Source organism: Pyrgilauda ruficollis, unplaced genomic scaffold (genome assembly GCF_017590135.1).
Source record: "Pyrgilauda ruficollis isolate IOZ18807 unplaced genomic scaffold, ASM1759013v1 scaffold53, whole genome shotgun sequence".
NCBI classification, from domain to species: domain Eukaryota; kingdom Metazoa; phylum Chordata; class Aves; order Passeriformes; family Passeridae; genus Pyrgilauda; species Pyrgilauda ruficollis.
Genome location: NW_024526933.1, coordinates 3,444,186 through 3,465,611, shown reverse-complemented (window position 1 = coordinate 3,465,611; position 21,426 = coordinate 3,444,186). Strand labels below are relative to the sequence as shown.

The following is a 21,426-nucleotide window of genomic DNA, read 5'->3' as shown; positions in this document are numbered from 1 at the left end:
CTGATACAGTTTAAAATGGAGTTAAAATACAGTTTATAATAGCTACAGTAATTAGTTCTGACAGGATAGACTGTAAGACTTGAAAACATGAAGCTAGCAAAAGGGGGTACCAGACCTGCTTCACTCAGAGACTGAGAACCTGGTGACAAAACCCAGATGACTCCTGCTGCCTGCAGATTAGACAGACATCAGATCTGTGCCTTTGCTCCTGCACAGAGACAGTACATTCTGCTCTGTCTGGTTTTACATGTCCTTAATTATCTGTGAAGAACAGCTGTGAGAATAGTATCCCCGAGGTGAAAAGTCTGAATGTCCCTCAGTGGATACTCTCTGATGTATATTTTGGATATTGCTTATTCATTACTTTACAGTAACTGACTTTTTAAAAAAAATTTTATCTGCAGGGCTACCTGTGGATAGATCCCATCCACTATCTTAAGATCCCTTTCAGCATGCAGATTTGGATTTTGCCACCTGTACATAGCTGAATTAATTTTCTTGTATGTCATGAGGACTGTGAAATGTCTCTGACATCAGGACTGTTGCTGCTCTGAAGATAATTAGGGCTATGTTCTAAATCCCAAGCCTTTTCAGCGTATTGTGTTTATTGCAAGGATGATTTGGAGTTGAGCCATTTCTAAGAACTCCTATGAGTGCCCTGACACAAAAGTAATTTGTGTTTCAAGAATGCCAATTTATAACTTCAGCCCAATGATGGTAAAGCCATTAATAAATGGTATTACTCTGGCCATTGTATTAACAGAACAAAAAAAAAAAAAAAAGAAAGAGAAGAAGGTTGAATGCAGGAAGTCAATGACCTTTCTGAGAATCCATTCTCAAGAGAAGAAAAAATCAAGAGATAAATGGATCCTTGAACAGCCTGTTTGTACAATGTAAGACTCTCAAGACAAAAAATTATATTAAACAAGTAAGGATTTTGCTCAATAGCTTACCTGGATCTGAATGCCTAGCCAGTTAAATACATCAAAACCCACTTTGGTCCTCAGAATAAGAATCCCAAGAATAAACTGCATTCCTATTCCTGAAAATACTGGTCTCCAAGCAACCTAGATAGGCAGAAAAATAAAGAAACTGCTTGTTATTTAAATAAATAATAGTTTACTTTGGATGTTTGTTTAAATAATGTAAGGGGATAGTCTGACTATCTATACTGCAGAATGGGAGCAGCTGCCAAAACAGGTTGTAAGGGACATGGATCTTCACATATTTGGACGGAGCACAAGGAGATTTTGCTACAGCGTTTGTCCTTGGGTAATTCCAACTCTGTTTATGTCTCCTAGCTTTAAAGACTTTTGATAGTTGAGAACTGCTCAGTTTTATATTGTGATTCATCATATAAAGGCAGTCATAGGAGAAATTCTGGCTGCTCATGATGATGAGTTCCTCTTCACTACACTGATGATTCCTGTTCTGCTGCCTCAGAAAACATCTTTGTTTTGTGAAAATTGAATCAAATCACTTACAAAACAAAGAGCTACAATGGCATTCTCTAATTTAATCAGATCATATTTGAATAACACAAACCAATTAGGTGTAATGAGGGCTTGTGGGAGAGCACAAAGCATTTGGAATATGAGTTTTCACCTCAGTTGGAGACAGCATCAGTTGCAAAGGATAGGGCAAGTTCATTAGTCCTTACTGAGAGGACATCACCTGTTAAGAAAGTCTCAGCACTGATGGAAGTCATGAAAAGTATTGGGAAATCTTGGTGACCTGGACAATGTATGTATGATTAACGAAAGGATGCTGAGGTATATGAGGCATGCAAACAGGAATAAAAGCTGAAGTGGTAATTGTGGTGGCTGAACGAAGCCCTTTGTAATACCACAGCAAAACAGAGTGGACATTTCTCATAGAAAATTAAAATAAATGGCATTTGTGAGACTATGGGAGTGGGTGAGCAAAAAGTGAGGACATCAGCTCGACACCAGCTGCTGAATTTGCAGTGGAAAACAAACTTGTGAGAGGTTAAATCTACATAAATCTATCATATCTCTGGTTCCAGGCAATTTGTACTGATGTGATGACAATGTCCTCAAATAAGTGATGTGCTGAGGACTGTGGTGACACTCTTGTGTGTGAAAGCATGGAGAAGGCGTAGCTCAGTTTGAACTGTATCAGGGCTGGAACAGAAAGTGGGCAGCAGCTTCCCAAATACTGAGAGACAGGTGTTGATACAGCCCCATACATGGTCCACAAGAGCAAAATTACTTTCTTCAGAAATTAAACACAGTGCTTGGTCTTAGGCAAGGCTATATTCTTACTTTCCCACATTTTGTTACTCTTACTAGACTTGGGTAGGGTAGGGGAATAGTTTTTTAGACACATAATAAAAAAAATCCCAAAAGGCGCATCATGGAATAAATACTCACTTGGGTTGGATATTTGGAAAAGATAAGCATCAGGACAACATACATCACAAGCCCACCAAAAGAGATTAGCTGACGGGATCCTCTTTTTGTTGTGTCAAAGATAAGCCAGCAGATGGTCATTATAATAAGAGTTGCACAAAACATCCTAGGAAATAAAAAGCATCATGATATCCTGAAAAAGATGTTTGGAATATTAATTTCTCTTCCCATATCCAAAACATTTACATCTCTGTTTGTGAATAAACTCTTTGTACAATGTATTACACTGAAACCTGTACCTACACAAGCAGGTACCCGCCTTTACTGATGTGCCTCTGGCAACGTCCTTTGGTGGCATCTGGAAGAAATGTCCTCCAAGCCAGAGTAGCCAAAAAAAGCATGAATGACCCTTGTTTGGATGCCATTTCTATTAAACGAAATGCAATATCTTCCTTTCTCACTTCATGCTTCTTTTCTTTCCCTTCCTTTCCTTTATTGAATCTTTAGTTCTGGGCAAGAGAGGCTATGGTATTTATGATTTGCACTGTGTTGTTTAGCTGGTGGGCCCATGAAGCACATTCTACTGAGGAGTAGGCTGGAAACAGTTCCTTTCTTTGTAACCATTCGTAGTCCAGCTATCTCAGAAACAATGACATGTATATCTGTGTTTCAGTGTTTATATGGTCTCCACTATCAGAACCACGTTAAGCTTATTTATTGAAGGTAATTATTCCAACAACAGCCTGGAAGGCAACAAAATACATCACCCCATATACAGAGAGGAAACACTGTCCCAAGTCTTTGATGCCAGTTTTGTCTAACAGTAAGGTTTCACTGATTTCAGTGGTACCTAGATACATCAATTTGATCTTTAGATGGGGATTAAACACATTGCAGGTAAATTCCACAAAATGGCTTGGCCATTGCAATGCTGAGTAACCCTTTCTATACCTGAGAGACTTTATCTCTGTTGGAAGAAAACAGTTAAGCACCTAACCTGTGATATGTACAATTTAAATATTGCAGCCCAGGTAATACAGCACTTACTGCCCCCATTTGTTCCATCTGCTCCTCAGGACTCTCCTGTTCCTTTTACTCTTTATCTCCCAGAGAGGCTGCCAGATCATCTACATGGAAATGCCTCTGTGTGACTGCTCTCTAATATGGCTGCTGAGCAGAAGGACCACAATCTTTTTAGCACCTTTCTTAGCAAAGCCATTTCTAAATCTTAAGAATAATCTGGGACATTATCCTCTACTGAGAATGACTCCTCCTTAAAACTCTTTCTTTCTCAGCTAGTAGGTGATCTAGCTGAAATAGATAGTAGCTGGCCAATTTAGTTTTCCTTTTTAATGATATTTCATTTGTTTTTTCTTTGGTCTACAAGACTCCTTTTTCTCCTCATTTTGCCAGGGATAACTTCAAGATCCCCAAACACTGCTCAGGAATACTTGAGATAAGTGTCTGACAGGTCTAATTATTATCTAATAATAGATAATAATTAGATTATTATCTAATAATCTAAATTATCTGCCGTTTATCTACAAGATTAATGTCTACTATCCCAAATTAAGGTCATACAATCTTATTATGACATTAAATCTGGCTGGCATGTTTTGATTCCTGAAGGTCAAGTAAAAATTGCTAGGGGGACATTTGGAAAAACAGTGTTTAGATAATATACTCCGGTCTTTAGGAGTTTTCAAATGTTAGAGTTAAGGTTCTTATTGACCTAACAGCTCTGTGAATAGTGAAGAAATTTTTGGTTTTCAGAGCTAATGCAAAAGGCTGCAACACACATGAACTTTTGTGAACATATTCTCTTTCAACCACAAACTTTTCCCACCTCAGTTTGTGGTGTTTTCCCTATGCTTTCTGCCAAGACTTTTGATCCCTAGCTACTGCATTGAAATCCTGAATGTGTTTCTGATATTTCCTGGTAAATACTGAATTATTCTGTGATTTTAATGAGATATGTGTGATTGACCTATCTCCCTGTTCTTATGGGAAAGTAAGCTGAAATAAAATCACAGGGGTACCTTGACTAGTGCATTGTCCTTCTACATTAATAGAAAGTAATTAAAATTTACCATTTCAGCCAAAACCACTGTTTTTTCAGATATTGGTCTCCAGGGGAAAAGAATGCAGCAATTCTGTCTTCATACTTAGCTATAAAAAAATCCCAGAAGATGAAGAAGATGGCTAGGACAGTGGCGACAAAGAGTGGCAAAGCTCTCTGAAAATTCAAAGTGCAGGCTGCAATAACTACTGCCAAGTATGCTGTCACAGAAACAAGAATATATATGTCAGTTAGGTTGGTCTTTTCAAAAACAGGATAAAATTTTCAATTTATAAGAGGTGATCAAAATCAAGCCTACGTTTATCTTTTCAGTGCTTTTCTGACTCTCAGCCTAAATACTGAAAAATCTTGCTTGTTTGGATTGTTTTGTTACTTATGATATGCTCATTGGTATGAAAGGTGTCAAAGCAGATTATATGCTTTTGCCAAGGTAAGTTCATATGAAACATGTTTATCGCTCAGAAAAATGAAACCCATCTACAAGAACTTCTTTTTCCTGTGTAAAATGTATGAATGAAGAGCATTAAGTCATGCTCTTTTTTTCAAAAGAGGGTGAGTTTATCCAATAAAACTATAAACAAACACTTATAAACATATGTCAATTGACTGATTTTGATGACCTCTAGTAATTGTGAAGCTTAAAAGTAATTTATTTCATAAAGTAGTTATGAAAATATTTATTTGACAGGTTCCCTGCAGATAAATGCTGGCCAAAAAAAATTCAGTGCTTGTAAAGAATAATTGGATTTTTTCTGTGGCAAATAAAGAAGGACTACTGCTTTTTGTAATGCAAACTGGTTTTTGTGGAATTAATGTATGAAATCCTGACATATTCTTAGAATTCACTTTCTTGAGCCACAATATGTCTGTACTATGATAAAGCAAGACCAGATGAGTTATGAGTGTAGGATACTCAGCATGCAAGCAACACTTTTATAACCTCCTGGTGTACAGTCTCATAGACATAGTTCAAGTCTCTTTGTTCTCAGTGTTCAAGTAGGAAGATCTCAAAAACAAACTTGGTGAAGTAGAAGGAAACAAACCAACCTACTGGCTAATTAGGAAAGGGAGAAAGAAGAATACCTGAATGATTTTGCAGTGCATACTGTCATAAGTACACTTACTCCAGAAAAAATTTGCGGTGAATATGGAGTGATATGGGTCAGCAAAGAAAGCTTTCATTTCCAGCCTGATGAATTAAGTCCAGTCCTATTTAGTGCCTGACAGTTTTTAAAGTGATTTCACGGTCTTGGACAAGTTACTGAAACTATAATTTTGGAGTCAGCTGGTAATGGAGTAGACACAAAATCTGAACTATGCTGTTATCACAAGTGTAATTGCTAGTCAGACTTTAAACATGCTGGAGAAGCAGTTAAACAAGATTTGACTTTTTGTTGTGCTTGGGAATGAGTGGAGGTTTTGCAATCTGGAATTTTCTCTGGAACTAAATTCTTAAGTACTTTAAATACATCATTAAAGACAGTCAAGAATTTTTTTGCCAGACAAAGGCAGCACAGTCTATAATCTCATACAGGTAAATAAATAAGGCTTCAGCAATCCTGGGTGCAATATACTGTACCTGTTATTAAAATTCCATAGACCACATAATGAATTCTGGTTTTATGTTTCTTGCAAAATTCACATACTTCATCATACCTTTTTTCTAAATGCCTAGGAAAAAAAAAACAAAAACCCAAAGAATAGAAATTTTAGCTTTTGCAGAAGAAAATTGTGTTAAATTGGTCAAAATTTCTCCACTGAAGTTCACTGAATTTGGAGAGGATTATATTTGGATCTCAAAGTGCCAAATATAAAGTGCTTTTTTAAAGGGACTTCTTTGGGTTGATGTTGGACAGGTGAAAAAGAAAATATGGCATATATCTAATGGGACAATCTGTCATCTACATAATGGGCCAAAGTCAGCAGACCAGTTCTGCTACCCTCTGAAGTGCAGCTCTTCTGTGAATAGATCTGTCAACAGGGTTAGTGCAAACTGAGTAGGTAGTTAAAAGATTCAGTGTCCATTACTAGACCCACAAAGTCTGTTAATACAGCCAACCCAGCATTAATGATAGTGGAATAATAGTATTGCTATAATTGTGAAGGTCTAAGGCTGCATTTGTGTGTGTGTGTGTGAAATAACCAATACCCATCCAAAACCGTATTACAGCATGCATAGATGTTTCTGAATTTTTAAAAATTTGGTTGTTATTACACTAAGTTTTCATCTCATCATCTCACGGAAGTTAAAATGGTTTGTTATATTTGAATATCATGCTCCAGTATCAGTTCTTCCAATTATAATGTACTTCACTTTCTTTTTTTTCCTCACTAAAGGTAACAGCATGATTTCATGAGGGAGGTCAAAATTTAGGGAAATAGCAGTTAAGGGAGTTAATTCAGCAGAGATTTCCAGTGTTAAATATGCTGGTGACGTGGACATACATCAATTACAGAAGCAGTGGCTAAAAAAAACACCTTCATATTGTGCAAGCTGGAAACAAATTACAGCTATGTCTCTTTCCTCTCAGAGGCACTGCTTTAGAGAAGCACATCTCTGAAGCAGTCTCTCGCATTCCCAGTCCATAAGGCAATGTTATATTTAGAGATGCTAATTATCCAGACTGTACTTGTTTGGAAACTAGATGCAGCTGGAGTTAGATGCACACTGACATCCAGCATGAATACCCTTATTTTCTGCACTCAAAAAATTTCAATTAATTTAAAATAAATTTGAGATAAACAAGAAATATTAATTTAAATTATATCAGTACACTGAAGAACAGAGCAGGAACACGCTCCTTCACAAGTACAGAGAGTAATAGTTCTGGGAGAAATCCTGATTACCTTTGATACTTCAATTTCAGTTCTGGGAATTCCTGTAGCTTCACAAATCATAGCACTTTTTTTTTCTAACTTGTAAGAACATTAGGTTGTCTACCCAATCTCAGCAGAAAGATTAGATACAACAGGAAAAGAAAAAAGGAGAAATAAGAGACAAATAGATGAAAAAGGCAGTTACTTTATCAAATTTATTGTTCATCCATCACCCAAGAAAAGGAAAAAAAATACAGTTACTGCTACTTATGAGCCCATTGGGACTTAAAATTGTTGTTTTCAGATTACAATTTTTTGTAATTTCTTCTTTTATCTAACATCTCTCTCTCCTCTTTTTATTTTATTAATTTAGGCTATTATGACTTTGGTACCAGAATATCTTAAAATATTTAAGCACATAGGTCATGAATATGCAGCTCTGTTCTGAAAGCTGGCAGAAAAAATATGTTCCTTATGAAATATGGTTAATTTACTAAGGAATCATTCTTTTCTAAAAGCTGATCATATAGGCTTGAAATATAACTGAAGACATTGAAAAAACAGATCTTACTTTAACACATTAATGTAAAATATTTGTATATGTCAAAACTATTCTTGCTTGCATTTTGTAACTCAGAAATCAATTTTCTGTTGTGCATGCACTCAAGAAGTGAATGTTAAAACCCAGCACTTGCAGTGAATCTGTGTTATCTACAGACTGATCTTTCAAAAGGGCTGTGTCTTAGACTGCAGAGTATTCAGTACTATCTGTTGAAAGAAATCAGTGACACATATGAACATTTAGTATGATTTTAAGTATTGTGTCTTAACTTTTTTAATGCCTTAAACAGGGTTTGCAGTTTTCACAAAAATACCTAAACCTCAAGAAAAATGTGAATGTGTGTTTTCACCCTGTGATCACTTGGACGTAGAGCAAACACAAAGTAAAACTTTTGTTCCATTAAAATGTCTTTTTTCACAGCTATTCTGTTCTTACTTTGTGCTGCAGCAAATGGCTATGCAAACTGAAAGACACTAGTGAATCTTCAACTTCCTGAAAGAGACCACTCTTTAAGACCTCTGTGTAAAAACACTGCTCTAGAAATATTGGAAAAGAAGTTATTGTACAAGAAAAAATAAAAATAGCGCTCCTTTAATTTGCAAGGCTTTAAAAGGATAATTCCACAATCACAGATGTCATTTGTATGGTATAATAATTTTAAACAAGTGGTGTTTCTTTATTACAAAAATTGCTAGGCAATAAAAAGGTCTGTGTAGCATAGGGGTACGGCATTTAGAGCTGTCACTCCAGAAGCAAAAACACTGGCAGCTTTTTGCTTAGGCCAGGATAGAGTGGAAGACTTACTCATGCAAAAACACATTACCCTTTCAAGCGTGGTTGTTCATCATCTACGGAGGCACGTTTGTTTTCATGCAGATCACTCTCAATATTGATGTATTCATCCCCCTGGAAAGCAGATCAGTGCCAAGGTTGTCAGAGGGGTTTATGCTTCTTAGGTAAGGTGCAAAAAAGCATCCCCACTGGCAGCTGGCTGAAGCAGTCTCTAGAATCTCCTGTCTGCACTGCATTTATGTCTCCAGCTCTCCCACCTGCCACCAAATCTGTGATCAGTGTTTTGACCAGCTGAGGAGTTTCCCAAGCCACCCGCACCATTTTCAAAAGGGAAATTAAGGGGGGAATAATACCAGTGTTACTCAGAGCAGATGAGGGCAGGGCCTCGTAGGTGGAGGCCCTGCACTGCGTACAGTTGAAAAGGGCAAGCTGTGAATTAGCCAGCTTGCCCAGCACCTCCTGTAGACACCCCCAGGTTTTGTTGCTTGTCTCTTTGCAGAACTTCAATATGATGGAACCTTTGTATATGGAGACTGGTTAAACTGGGTGAGGCTCAGTGTTTTAAAAATTTAACTAAGCCAAGAATTTTATTTTGAAGAAAAATTGTTGCCTGAGTCCACATAAGCATGGCTCTGTTAAAGCTTTTGTATGACTACAGGCTGCCCTGCAGCCTGTCTGAGGAGAGAGCCTTGAGAAGGCCAGGAGGCGCACAGCCTCTCAAAGCTGCTCACACACCCTTGGGGGCTGTCATGCCCACGCTGCACCTCTTCCCCTGTCCCACTCCGGTGGGGCACAAGGACGGAGCTTGTGCCATGGCTACTTACCTCCATGCTCATGGTGGGGCCTGCAGCGTGGCCAGGGCCCAGGGCAGGAGACCATTGTGTTCAAAGACAGCAGCGTACGTGCGTGTGGCACTCACGCCTCTCCCTTTGAGCACTGTGACCGGCTGACCGGCCTGGAGTGTCTGGCCATGACCAGGGTGATGACAGACAGTCTTGGCCTGGCCTGGCAGACATGTTCTGCCCTCTTCACAAGATCAGCCCACAGTGCTCAGCCACTTTTGGAGCAGTGACAATCTGCAGGTGAGTTTACCTTTTGTTATTTTGTCACTTTTGTTTATGGTAAGTCAATTCCCCAGTCTGCTGCGGAAAGCAAGGCCCACCACAGACCTTGCCCTGGCCCCTGCATTCTGTCTGTCTGTCCTGCTGCAGGTGCTGCCAGAAGCCCTGGAAAGCTCTCAGTTAGTTGCCGGGGAGAGACTTGAACCACAGAGTCATGGAAGGGCCTGGGTTAGAAGGGACCTTAAAGATCATTAAAAATCAGAGTTCCAACCCCCTGCCATGGGCTGGGACACCCCACACTACACCAGGTTTCTCAAAGCCCCAACCAGTTTGACTTTGGACACCTTCAGAGGCATCCAAAACTTATCTGGGCAAATTATTCCAGGGTCTAATCACTCTTACAGTAAAAAATTTCTTCCTGATATCTGATCTAGACCTACCCTTTTTCCATTTAAATCCAGTCCCCCATGTCCTTTGACTACATGCCCCTATAAAAAGTTCCTCTTCCTTATTTTTTTGTAAGCCCCCTTTAAGTGCTGAAACACCACAGTGGGATCCTGAAGCTTTTCTTCTCCTAGCTGAACAGCTATTCAAACATTTCTCTCAGCCTGTCAAGTATCTTCAGGCTTTAATGATCTCAAAGGCAAAACTAACACATGGTGAGACCAGGGGAGTATATACATAGAAGCTGCTGTTTATTCTTCTAGGGAAAGCTCAGCATAAGACCAGCAGGAGTCTTGACTGCAGTTTTTGGAGCAGTATTCTTCGTCATATGACCGCATCTCACTAAATTCCATTTCTTTGCCTTTTTGGTCTTGACTGTGAACGAAAGCGAACCTGAAAGATGTCTACTAAGTTACTATTACTTCTGGTAGCTGTCAGTACTTTTCTCAATGGCTGTACAAGATAGGCTTCTTATCTGAAGGACACTGAATGGTGATAATATGTAAATATAATTTATTCCTGAGATTAAATTTGGGATATATTACATACCTGTGCTTCTCACAGATTCTTTTAACCTACATTATAAAATCAGAAGAGCCCTAGCCCTCTGGGTTGAAGCACCATGCTTTCACATTTGCAGGCAGCTACACTCCCTTTGGCACTCTGTCAACCCTCCTGGTCACAGCCTGAAGCTCATGTCCTACAGATATTCCTTTAATCTCCACCATCATTCCCACTGCCACCACTTCTTGCACTGCCTAGGCCAGGTCATGCTCTTCTATCTCTTTTCCCCATGCCACAGCATACTGCCTGTGCCTGGATCACCCACAGCCTGAATTCTGGCTCTCTGAATTTCTGAAGTATATATTTTGTTTTGAAAATATAAGCTATATTTTCTTTTGAGTATGTCAATTACAAAAGCATCAATCTACATCTTTTCACATTGTTCACGATGTGTTTAATATACTTAGAATATTACTATGTCACTCTTGTCACAAATGCTTTCCTACAATGATATTAAAATGTGAGAAAATCTGAAATCGAAGACAACGTTGTATGAAAGTGTGTAGATACAAAAGGAAATTGGAGAATGGATGTAAACCCATTTTATTCTTTTTCATGGCCAAACATGGCACCAGGTCTGGTGCATGGAGAGTTGGCTCTTGCTGAGAGTTACCTAAGGGTTGTGTGGAGCACGTGGACTTCTGCAAGCAAAGGGAGACACTGCTAAGTCCATACTGTAAGACCATCAAAATAAATTCTTACGCCTCTGTCACAGTGTACCAGAGAAATAGGTGTGAATATACACATCTCTGATGCTCTTGCACCAAGTAGTGGCAGAATGTTTTCAGATGAACTTTTTCAGTGGGAAATTGGTTTCTCTGATAAAAATAAATTTTTCATAGATGTCAGTACTTTCTCCAATTTTCTGCAATTTCAATCAGTTCTGAAAGCCCTTTTTAAGTATTTTTTTTGTTTTGTTTTAACAATTTTTTTTGCCAGCTTTTTTGAAGACGAAGCTATAGACACCATCTACCACCTTTCTGTCCTAGGATCTCAGAAGCCAATCTAGTTTCCAGGAGTCCTTATCAGAACAGTCTAAGTGATCCTTTCCATCACTGTATATCTGAAACTAATTCAACTCTGAGAGCAGAGACATTACTTTGCACCATGCCTTTGTTGCCTCTGATCATATTCAAGAAAACAATAGAAGAGAGAAATGAGTACCCACTGCATCAAGTATTTCTTATATGCTGCTTTGAGTACCATTACCAAACTTGGCAAGTAGATATGATTACAACAGAATAGAATTTTTAGAGTAGCAAGTTATTTCTGGAGTGAAAATATTAACACCTAACAATGGTGAAATACCTGTGGATTTTTTTAACCCAACTCTCATGTTTTCATAGTGGGATATTCAGTATGTGGGCTTAAACAAACACACAGTCAAAAGAAGTCAAAATGAATGTGTTTATTATTACAATAATCTGCATTGTGCTCTCTTCTTCTCTGGTCAATTTTAACAGGACCTGTTGCCTCAAGTTTGTGTTTGTCTGAAATTTTCCCTATTTAGGATGTTTATTTAATAATTCAATATTATTATTCTATATTTAGTAATATGAATTCTTTGTCTGACTGAAAGAGTGTATCTCTAAAACCAAGGATTACAAATTCTCTCTTTTCACCTTCTTATTAGAAAATGCTTTTAGGGCAACTCCTTGTTCAGACTTCCCTCTGATTACCATTTCTGATGCCTCTTTTGTATCTTGCATGAAGCCATTATGACATTGGAATACATTTTTTCTGAGCCTTACACATGCAGGTTTTTTTCTTTAATATATTTTCTGAGAATGGAACTTCTGTGTCCATTTATACAGTTTAAATTATATTCAGATTTTGTTAGAATATCTGTCTTGGATTTACTAATACATTGCTGACATTAACTTTGAGGTTTGCTAATTTTTATAGGGTTTTTTGGAAGAAAGAAAAAAAAAAAAAAAAGAAAAAAACCATACCTGATTAATATGCACTGTTTCCTTATTTTGTGAATACTTGATTCTCTGTGAATTGTCTCCAAGACCTTTCAGATTTGTATCATCCACACCATCATCACTGTCATTCTAGGACCAGAAATTACATAGGCTTTCAGCTTCTGATTTGAACCATTCTCATGTACAGTAAGAACTGATTTATTATCTGATGCCTGGGCTACCATGGAAGCAAGTGAATGGGTGACAGGAAATGGTCTCAAGTTGCACCCTGAGAGATTTAGATTATTGGGAAAAATTTCTTCACTGAAAGGGTGGTCAGGCATGGCAACAGGCTGCCCGGGGAAGTGATAGATTCATGCCTGAAGTGTTCCAAAAACCTGTAGATGTGGCACTTTGGGGACATAGTTAATTGGTAAACATGGTTGTGCTAGATTAATGGTTGAACCCAATGATCTTACAGGTCTTTTAATATCTAAATGATTCTTTAATTCGTTGAAGACAAGTTTACCACAACAGGGACCCCCAAAACTTGGTGTGCAAAGCTTGGCTGTTCAAGTCCCTGCACTACTGCACAGAGGTGCCTTGGTCGTGAATGGAACTCAACTAATGTGAATCTGCTGTTTTCTTGACTAAACTCACGTGTCTCCCATGGTGAATTGTGCTGTCCATTGTCTCAGGACTGGTTCAACAAGTTTACAAAAATCCAGGCCTTCTCCTCACCAAAGGCAAAATGGACTATTTGGGGCCTTCCCCGGCTGTTAGTACCTTTGCTCCAGCATTTATGCTCCTGTCTTTAAAGAGAGGAGTTAGCTTTACCACATTAATCCTCTGAGGTATACCTTTTATCAGATAGATGAAGACAGCCATAACCAGCCCAATTAATTCTAATTTTTTTTAATAAATCCTGAATCTCAATTTTCTGGTTTCTTAATGTTTTGAAGGATAAGTTATCTCTTTTTAATGGTCCTAGACCATCTGGTTCTTGATTTTGTAAGAAAGCTGCCTAAACAAAATTTCAGATAACTTACATCTGCAATTGTTGGGAATGTTTTGTATTTTAGTGGAGTCTTATGGCAGCAGTACGGTAATTTCACTGGGTTTTACTGCATGAAATATCTCATTATTTACATGGTAATAAACTCAGTAAATTAGTATTTACAAAGAAAACAATCACTTCCACATGAACAATACAAAGTAACCTGAATCATAGTAAATTAATGAAAATTTTCAAAGGCAGGAATAAGCAGTACTACTAGAAATAAATTGAATTTTGTCTTTTAGCAGAAACATGGCCTTAGAAGCAACTAGAACAATGCTTAGTCACACTTTTCCTTAAAGATACTTTGCCTCTAGACTTCACAAGAAATCAGTTTCAAAGTGTTTTTGTAACTTTTTGTGTTTCGGAGAAGAGAGTCACAAGAGGCTGTTTATTCAAGTGCTGTGGCCTTGATACTCTTCACCTAGAAGTGAGGAAACTGATGTATCTTTTCCATCCCTTAAGAGAGGTGTTTCTATTTCAGATACCATTGTCACTTGTTTGCCTCCTAACCATACCATCATAGGGGTTTGCTGTAGCTGCCCCTGCAGCCAGCAACAAACACAGCTACTGAACACTCCAAACAATTAAAAAAAAAAGAAAAAAAAATCACAAGAAGCAGAGATTAACTGTAGCATTGAGATATATTAAAAACACTACACAGGACAGCATAGCAAAATCAAAGTGCTATAGTCTGTAATTTACATGTACGCACACCCACGCATTCCTGACAATGGTGTCTTTGAAGATTTCCATACTTGTTGCTGAGGAAGAAAAAGCAGAGATTTCCTAGAATTTTTTCAGTAAATGTGTGAAAAACAATAGGCATGCAAGTTGCTGTTCATGAAATACACAAGTAAAGAGTCTCTGTTGGAAGACACCTTTAGAAGTCACTTTGGTGAACTCACTGCTCAAGTGCAATAATTACATAAGAAGTTTCATTTATAGAATAATTAAAATATATGAATGCATGAGTAATGTAACAAAACCAGTAAGAGCATCGCACAATTGCTTGAATTCAGTAGCCCACGCTGCAGATTGATAGATTTGTGTCCTTCTCTATGAATTAAAAAAGTTGCTATTTCAACTGATCATATAACATTTCTGGATTATTACTGATTAAGCAGAAACTGGTTAATTACTATTGATAACAAGTTTACTCTAGTAAGATTTGTGTTGACTTGAACAGTCTTTAAATGAGTGCCATGAAGCTGAGTAATTTTCCTATTTCACAGCTGATTTTTTAAGATTCTCCCCTTTACAGAATTTTTTGTTTATTTTGTTTAGTGAAAACACATTATTTAACCCTACTGCTTGAAGAAAAATAAATATTTTTAATTTCTGATAAGGAAAGAAATATTCAAGTGGCAAGTAAAACTGCTTATTCCCCTTTCCTGCTTACTTAGTGTCTGAAGGAACTCCTCAACAAAATGTTGGTCTGTGCTTATTACCTACTGTTGCTGATTGCCATATGTAAGCAACTCAGCACAAGCAGAAAACTTCTACCTCATTTACTCAGTATCCTTTTCAACTCCCTGTAAATGTCTGAACAAGAAAACAGCGCAAGAGAAAATGAGAGTTAAAGCCTTAGGAATTACAGTTAGCACAATCCTGTCATTAGCACAGGCCAGTACAGCAGCAGGTAAAGTCACTTCTGAACCTACTCGACCTCCAGGTGACATGATAGAGCAGGAAGTTCACAGAGAAGCTTCAACAGGAAAATTCTCTTTGCTTTAGTACACAGTTAAAGGACTACAGAATTGGTCCATCTATTTTGAATGCTTGTAATATGAGAAGTGTTTTGAAGCTGTGTTTCTGCTTTCACAAACTGCTTTACTTAAGAGCATGGAATTCCCCTCTTGTAAAATACTTGATTAAATGACAAGGACATAGCTGTCTCAACTGTGTATGCTCTTTCAATATTTGTTTAGTTCCCTCTTGACGAGCTGTTAATTCACCTAGTATTGTTGCATGACTACATTCATTTATCTTCCCTGCCATCTCCTCCTTGATTTTGAAGGAGGATGGATTTTGCAAAGGGCTAATAGCTTCTATTGTGCTTTTAACAATAGCAGACACTGGAGTAGATGATGTAGGGAGGAAAATAAGATGGCCAACATTACATTGAGGCAGCTGCTTAAACTGTTTATGATTTAAGGGTGGGTCCTTACTTTATGTTGGAGATTTGAATCAGAATACTCAAGCAACTGACTGGAAAAGAGATGCTTCAAAAGCAAATAATTCAAATTATAATGTCGGGTTCTGTTGCAACTCAAGAGAATTGTATTTGCCCAGCAGAAGTGAAACCATCTAGTTTACCGTTCAAAACTTGCTTATCTTTAAATATTCAGCGACCCTGAACACCATTCATCTAGGTTTTCCCTAATGAACTATCTTTTGTTAGCCAGTGCTATGATTCTGGAGTTTGAATGCATTTTAAATATTGAGGAAGAATTTATTTAAATTAGTAATCACAGCACTCATAAATACCTGTCGAATTATAAAACTCAGTCTACAAGGCAGGAAGGATGAATGTTCATTATCCATGTACTAAACTACAGCAAATGAGTAACAACAGATAAGAAAACATAATAAACAACAGATAAGAAAAAGGTTCTGCCAGATATAAATTTAGCAGGCTATGTCTTCATGGGTTGTTTTGAAAAGGACTGTAGATAAGACTCCCCACCTCTGAGTACATTGTTGTTTTCTTAAAAAAATTTAGGTTGTCAGGGTAGGACAGTTGGCTATTATCCTGAAATGTAGGGGTTTTTAATTAAAAAAAACAAACCTCAGTATGGCTTTGGAAAGCAAGTCTTGAAAATGTGGAAAAGGGTTACATAATTTCCTGTCTGGATCTGGTTAAATAATGCAGTGCAACACCACCTTTATTTCCAAGGGTAAACATAACAGTGATGCTCATGAAATACAAATTTGTAATAACAGCTATAGTCTTAATTAACCAATCAGACAAGAGTATCTAGGAAACTGTGAAAAATGGCAACAAACAGAAATTACACTTTTTAGGATATGTTTTAAGCTTGTTTGAATGAAATGGATGAATGCATTATGGAAATACAAATGTCCTTTGCACTGTGAGCAAAGGGCAGAATTTTAAAGGGGATCCTTTCTCAAGTCAGCTACTTAAGGGCATGCTGTGTTCTGCTATAAAAACAGATACAGGTTGTTTATGCATCATAACACTAGGAATAGGAGGCCAGTGAACAATAAATATTTATTAGCTGTTATCTTTCCTTTGCGCTGTGTTTATGTTTGCCTCTGTGCTGCTTTTAACTGTAGGGCAGTTTATTCATCCCACCTACTGTTCCTTTTTAAGATGCAGCTTTTATCATTCCTTATGGAGTGTGACTTGATGTTTAATGTCATCAGAGATCTGAATCATCAGAACTGATTAGATAAAAATTTTGCCACTTTAATGAGGGCTAAAGACAAGCTACGTAAATCCAATCTCAGTTTTAGGGTTATTGTTAGTGATACATGGTTTCTGAGCAGGAATCTGTGAGTAAGTGTAGTGGTCCTCCAGCCAGCCACTCCATGTATGAGAGATTGACTGAACCAACTTGAAGGCAAGAGACACAGTAACATTTCCACACATTATGTATGACATTATTTTAGCTATAGATACACAATCTGGTTTATGCTGGTACACTTAGCAGGACAATTTTCTGAATTGAGTATAATAATCTGCATTCCTTAAATTACATGACATTTTTAAGATGGAAAAAAAAATTAACAATCTGAATGTCTTATTACAAACAGTGCAGCAATCTGTTGATTCTACCTATGAGGCAGCATCCAAAGCAGGTAACTTCAGCATGTACGTCTTAACTGCATTGGATTTCATTAAGTTAAATACTTTATTACTGAAGGGTAGGAATATGGTAGGGAAGACTGGCAGTATGGGTAAAGAAAGCTATGTATCTTCTTAAAATCTATAGAAAAAACTCACTCATTGTATTACACCCAAATGGCTGTTGGTAATTAAGATATTCCTAATATAAAAATAGATAGACAAAGAGAGAAACAGCAGAGGCGTACGTTTGGGGTTTATCGTCTGTTGTCTTTCGAGACCATTTTGAGCTGTTAATAAGGGGGAAAGTTGCTTCTGGGTCTCCCAGCTACTGGCATTATCACAAGGTAATAATGCAGGACCTGCAAATTCATGCTATGCTCAAGTGCAAATGCATAGTGCACAAATGAAGTAGCTGATATTTTGCAGAACCAAGCATTTTAAAAAATGCAATTAATGGTATTAATATAACTTCGTGCTGCATGGATGCAATCCTATTTGAAAGTTAACATTTGTTAAAAGAAGGTGTACTACACTACCATTGAAAATGGTGATGCAGTGAAAATCCTACCACAGTACAAACGGATGTGTGTGTTTACATATCAACAGCAAATGAGAATTTGAGAAGAGCTCAGTTATCATCCTTTGACCATTTGTGTGACAAATCAAAAAGCAGACTACTCTATACTACAACTTCTTTATCCCGTTAGTCTCCCTTTGCAACAGAAAGCACAATGCTTCTCATTCTTGACTTGATAAAGGTCCTTCATCGATCCCTTTTTAGCCTTGAGCTGATTTGTATTACATTGAGAGCTGTTTTACGAACTTAGGTACTTTGCAAATTACCTAACTCGGATTTACGTTGTCTGTCTCTTACTTTATCCCTATGTCCATTAATCTTTAAGTAGTTCAGGTGCATCTGAAGGTACCTATGGATACTTAAAATGGTACCTAGATGGATACTTAAAATAGTTTAAATTACACCTTTTCCAGAACACTTTTATATTTTGTTGTTTAGGTAAGTTACTCATTGCTTAATGCATTAAGACAAATTTATTTTGGAGGAATTAAAGTATTCACTCTTTGTGCAAGAAAAGCTTTAAACACAATAAATAGTGGGACATGATGAGACTGTTTACTTTTCAGCGGCTTTTACTGTGATTTGTTTATACAAAGAATTTTACTTATTTCCTTCTGTGTCTTATTTTTCCTAGGCAGTGACTTACATTACATTACATTACTTACTTATTGAAACAGAGATAAGACAGTGTAAAAGTAAATAAAAATGGCCTGGGTAAACTACCTGCGTAAGGCAGAGGGTTAAGCCGGGTTACTATACTGTGCTACACAGATCTCTGAGGGAAAAGGTGATTTTCAGCTCATTTAAGAGAGTTCAGCACCGAGCTTTTGAAGCTAGGGACGCTTCTCCTTTTTGAGTTTGTAAGAACATATTTAGGAAGCGGATGGCATAGCTTACTTACATATTTTGTGTGAAAACACGGGATAAAACCTCTTATCTCTCACACTTGAACTGGCGGAGACTCAAATTCAAATTGCTTATCTCTCTGCTCCGAAGAACAGACGAGTTGAGGGTGCTCTGATTACTCAGCCTAACCACTGGGCTATCATGTTTTAAGACTTAACTCTCTTGTCTACATCCCGTAAATATTCCCTGACTGGCTTCTCTGTCCATATAGCGCAATGAATAAATATACAGAGCGGTTGAATGTCGGTGATGTTATGTTATAGTCCACATGCTTCTACAGTTCACAGCATCTACAAAGACCCTTCTGTGTTATTTGGATAGTGTCGGCAGATACCCACATCAGCTACCCACTTCCTGCTACCTGAAATCAGGAGCAGAGTAAGGACCGAAGACTGCAAAGGGGAGCAAGGAGTTGCTTTGTTAATGTATCCCTCTTCAGAGTATTTCACAGCTACTGTCTCTCCCCGACTTATTCTACTTTTATCAACAAGTACAGTGAGCCAGCCCGGCTGCGGGTTCGCAAATTTCTGTTTGTGTCTGCTCTAATTCCAGTGCAAAGCACAGGGACGCTGGGCACTGGGAAACAACAACTAAATACTTTTGGGTTTGATTTTTTTTTTTTTTTTTTTGGGTGGTGTTTGTTTGCGGGGGTTTGTGCTTCCTCTTATGAAATCTGCGTTGTTTAAACGGCTATTAATGTTACTTTATGCCTAGAAAATGTAAAACCTTCTGGATTGGTTCCTTAGTCTTCTCTTTGCACTCTTCTCGAGAGCAAAGAAAATTGCACTTACTTTATGCATGGAAGAATGCTACGCCCCACTATGATTACATTATTACTTTACAATTTTTCTCATATTATTGAAATACATTGCTTTGATGAGTTAGGTGTCAGCTGCATAATGCTGACACTTCTCTTCAACAGAACTGTATATGACCTATCCTCAGGAAAAAAACAGCAACTGATACAGCAGACGGGAGCCAGTTGTGAGATCCACCAGCCTATGAAATATTACCGAGTCAGAACACTTTTCAAAGCTAGCTGTATACCACTGAGTAGAGCAAACTCCTGAATAAGTCAATTGTGCTCAGCTTTTTTTTTTTTTTTTTTTTTTTTTTTTTTTTTTTTTTTTTCCACAAGAGCCGTGTACTTTGGCAGGGTATCAGGATGTAGAATGTTGTAAAATACCTGCAGGCAGAGTGCAGAAAATGCTTTTTCTTTGTTCGGGGTCTGAATTAAACATTGGTCAATGTTTTTAACTCCTTCCCCTTCCCCAGATACCGAAGGAAACCACACTTACCTGGAAGGCCAAATTGTGTACTCCTGAGTGATCACGATTGGTCTCTGTCAGCTCCATGTGCCCGGTATGGAGTTTTTAGGTGAATGTTGGAATGTAGGAAGCTACTTTCAGCACAGGGCAGAATCAGCCAGCACCTGGTTAATCCATCCACAGGACCGGCATCACTTGAAGTCAAGTTAGCTGGAGGCCTTCTCAGGTTACTCTTACTCCCACTTAGCTCCACCTTCTCGCTCTGCTAGCACAGCCCCTTTCAGCCAGCATGGAAAACGGCCTTCAGAGACAAGAATGGAGGATACCTGCAGGCTCAAAAACATATTTTACCCCGTATATCTCTGGGTGGTCCTAAAGGCAAATGTGTGTACTTATATGACTTCTGTCTTTCCCCACTTGTGTGGGATGAATTCTGTCTTTCCTCACTTGTGTGGGATGAAATCTTCCATGTCCAGATTTTGAGAGGCCAACACATTTTTTGTCCTTTTTTTTTAGGGGTATTCTCAAGTCATTATTTTTGTGATATTATGGTACCTTAATTTTCATAGTAGCTGGAGATTTCACCTAGCAAGAGAAAAAACGAGAATGTGAACAACACTCAAAATGCTGACGAGTGCTGGTAAAGCCACTTTCAGTTGGATCCTGTATTTCATGGCACAATGTCTTTTGGTTATCTGTCCACAGATTACTCACCTTTAACTGATGATACTTTTCAGGCTTGCTATTTGCAGTATTGAAAACAGATGTCCTTAAAACTATCAACTGGACCTCTTACCCATGTTTTTTGTTGACTATGGAGTTTGTGTATATGGCTTGTTCTGTATAAGTCCTGAAAACACTAGCACTATTACAGACACCAATGTCAGACAGGATTTGTGTGAATAAAAATTTTGCCATTAAGAACAGCAAAAATGACAGTGTTCTGTTTCTTGGAAATACAGCAAAGTATATTTATGAATTAATTAGCTGCCTACATTCATAACTTTTTACATGCAGATGGAAAATGTCATGAGTCATGCCTCACCTTGTGAAAAGCAAAAAACTATGCCCTGTTTTACGTATGAAACCAGAATGGATTGGCATGACTGAATATATTATTCAAAATAATGAACAATTACATGAAAAATAAGATGATGCGTCTTTCTGAGTAATCTTTACTGTTTTACGGTATTATAAATCATACT

The 21,426-nt window shown here is 37.7% G+C and overlaps 1 protein-coding gene across 1 annotated transcript in view; it reads right to left on the bottom strand.

Annotated features, from left to right (window-relative positions):
• SLC28A3 (solute carrier family 28 member 3) overlaps positions 1–20,308 on the bottom strand; it is a 37,519-nt gene extending 17,211 nt beyond the window's left edge. The window contains exons 1-7 of the mRNA XM_041480772.1: positions 20,252–20,308; positions 12,645–12,749; positions 8,655–8,737; positions 6,032–6,123; positions 4,463–4,652; positions 2,394–2,538; positions 954–1,067 (exon numbers count right to left, since the gene is read on the bottom strand). Coding sequence (XP_041336706.1) covers positions 954–1,067; positions 2,394–2,538; positions 4,463–4,652; positions 6,032–6,123; positions 8,655–8,737; positions 12,645–12,749; positions 20,252–20,308 — 786 coding nt within the window. The remainder of the gene's footprint in view (positions 1–953; positions 1,068–2,393; positions 2,539–4,462; positions 4,653–6,031; positions 6,124–8,654; positions 8,738–12,644; positions 12,750–20,251) is intronic.
• Positions 20,309–21,426: the final 1,118 nt, after the last annotated feature.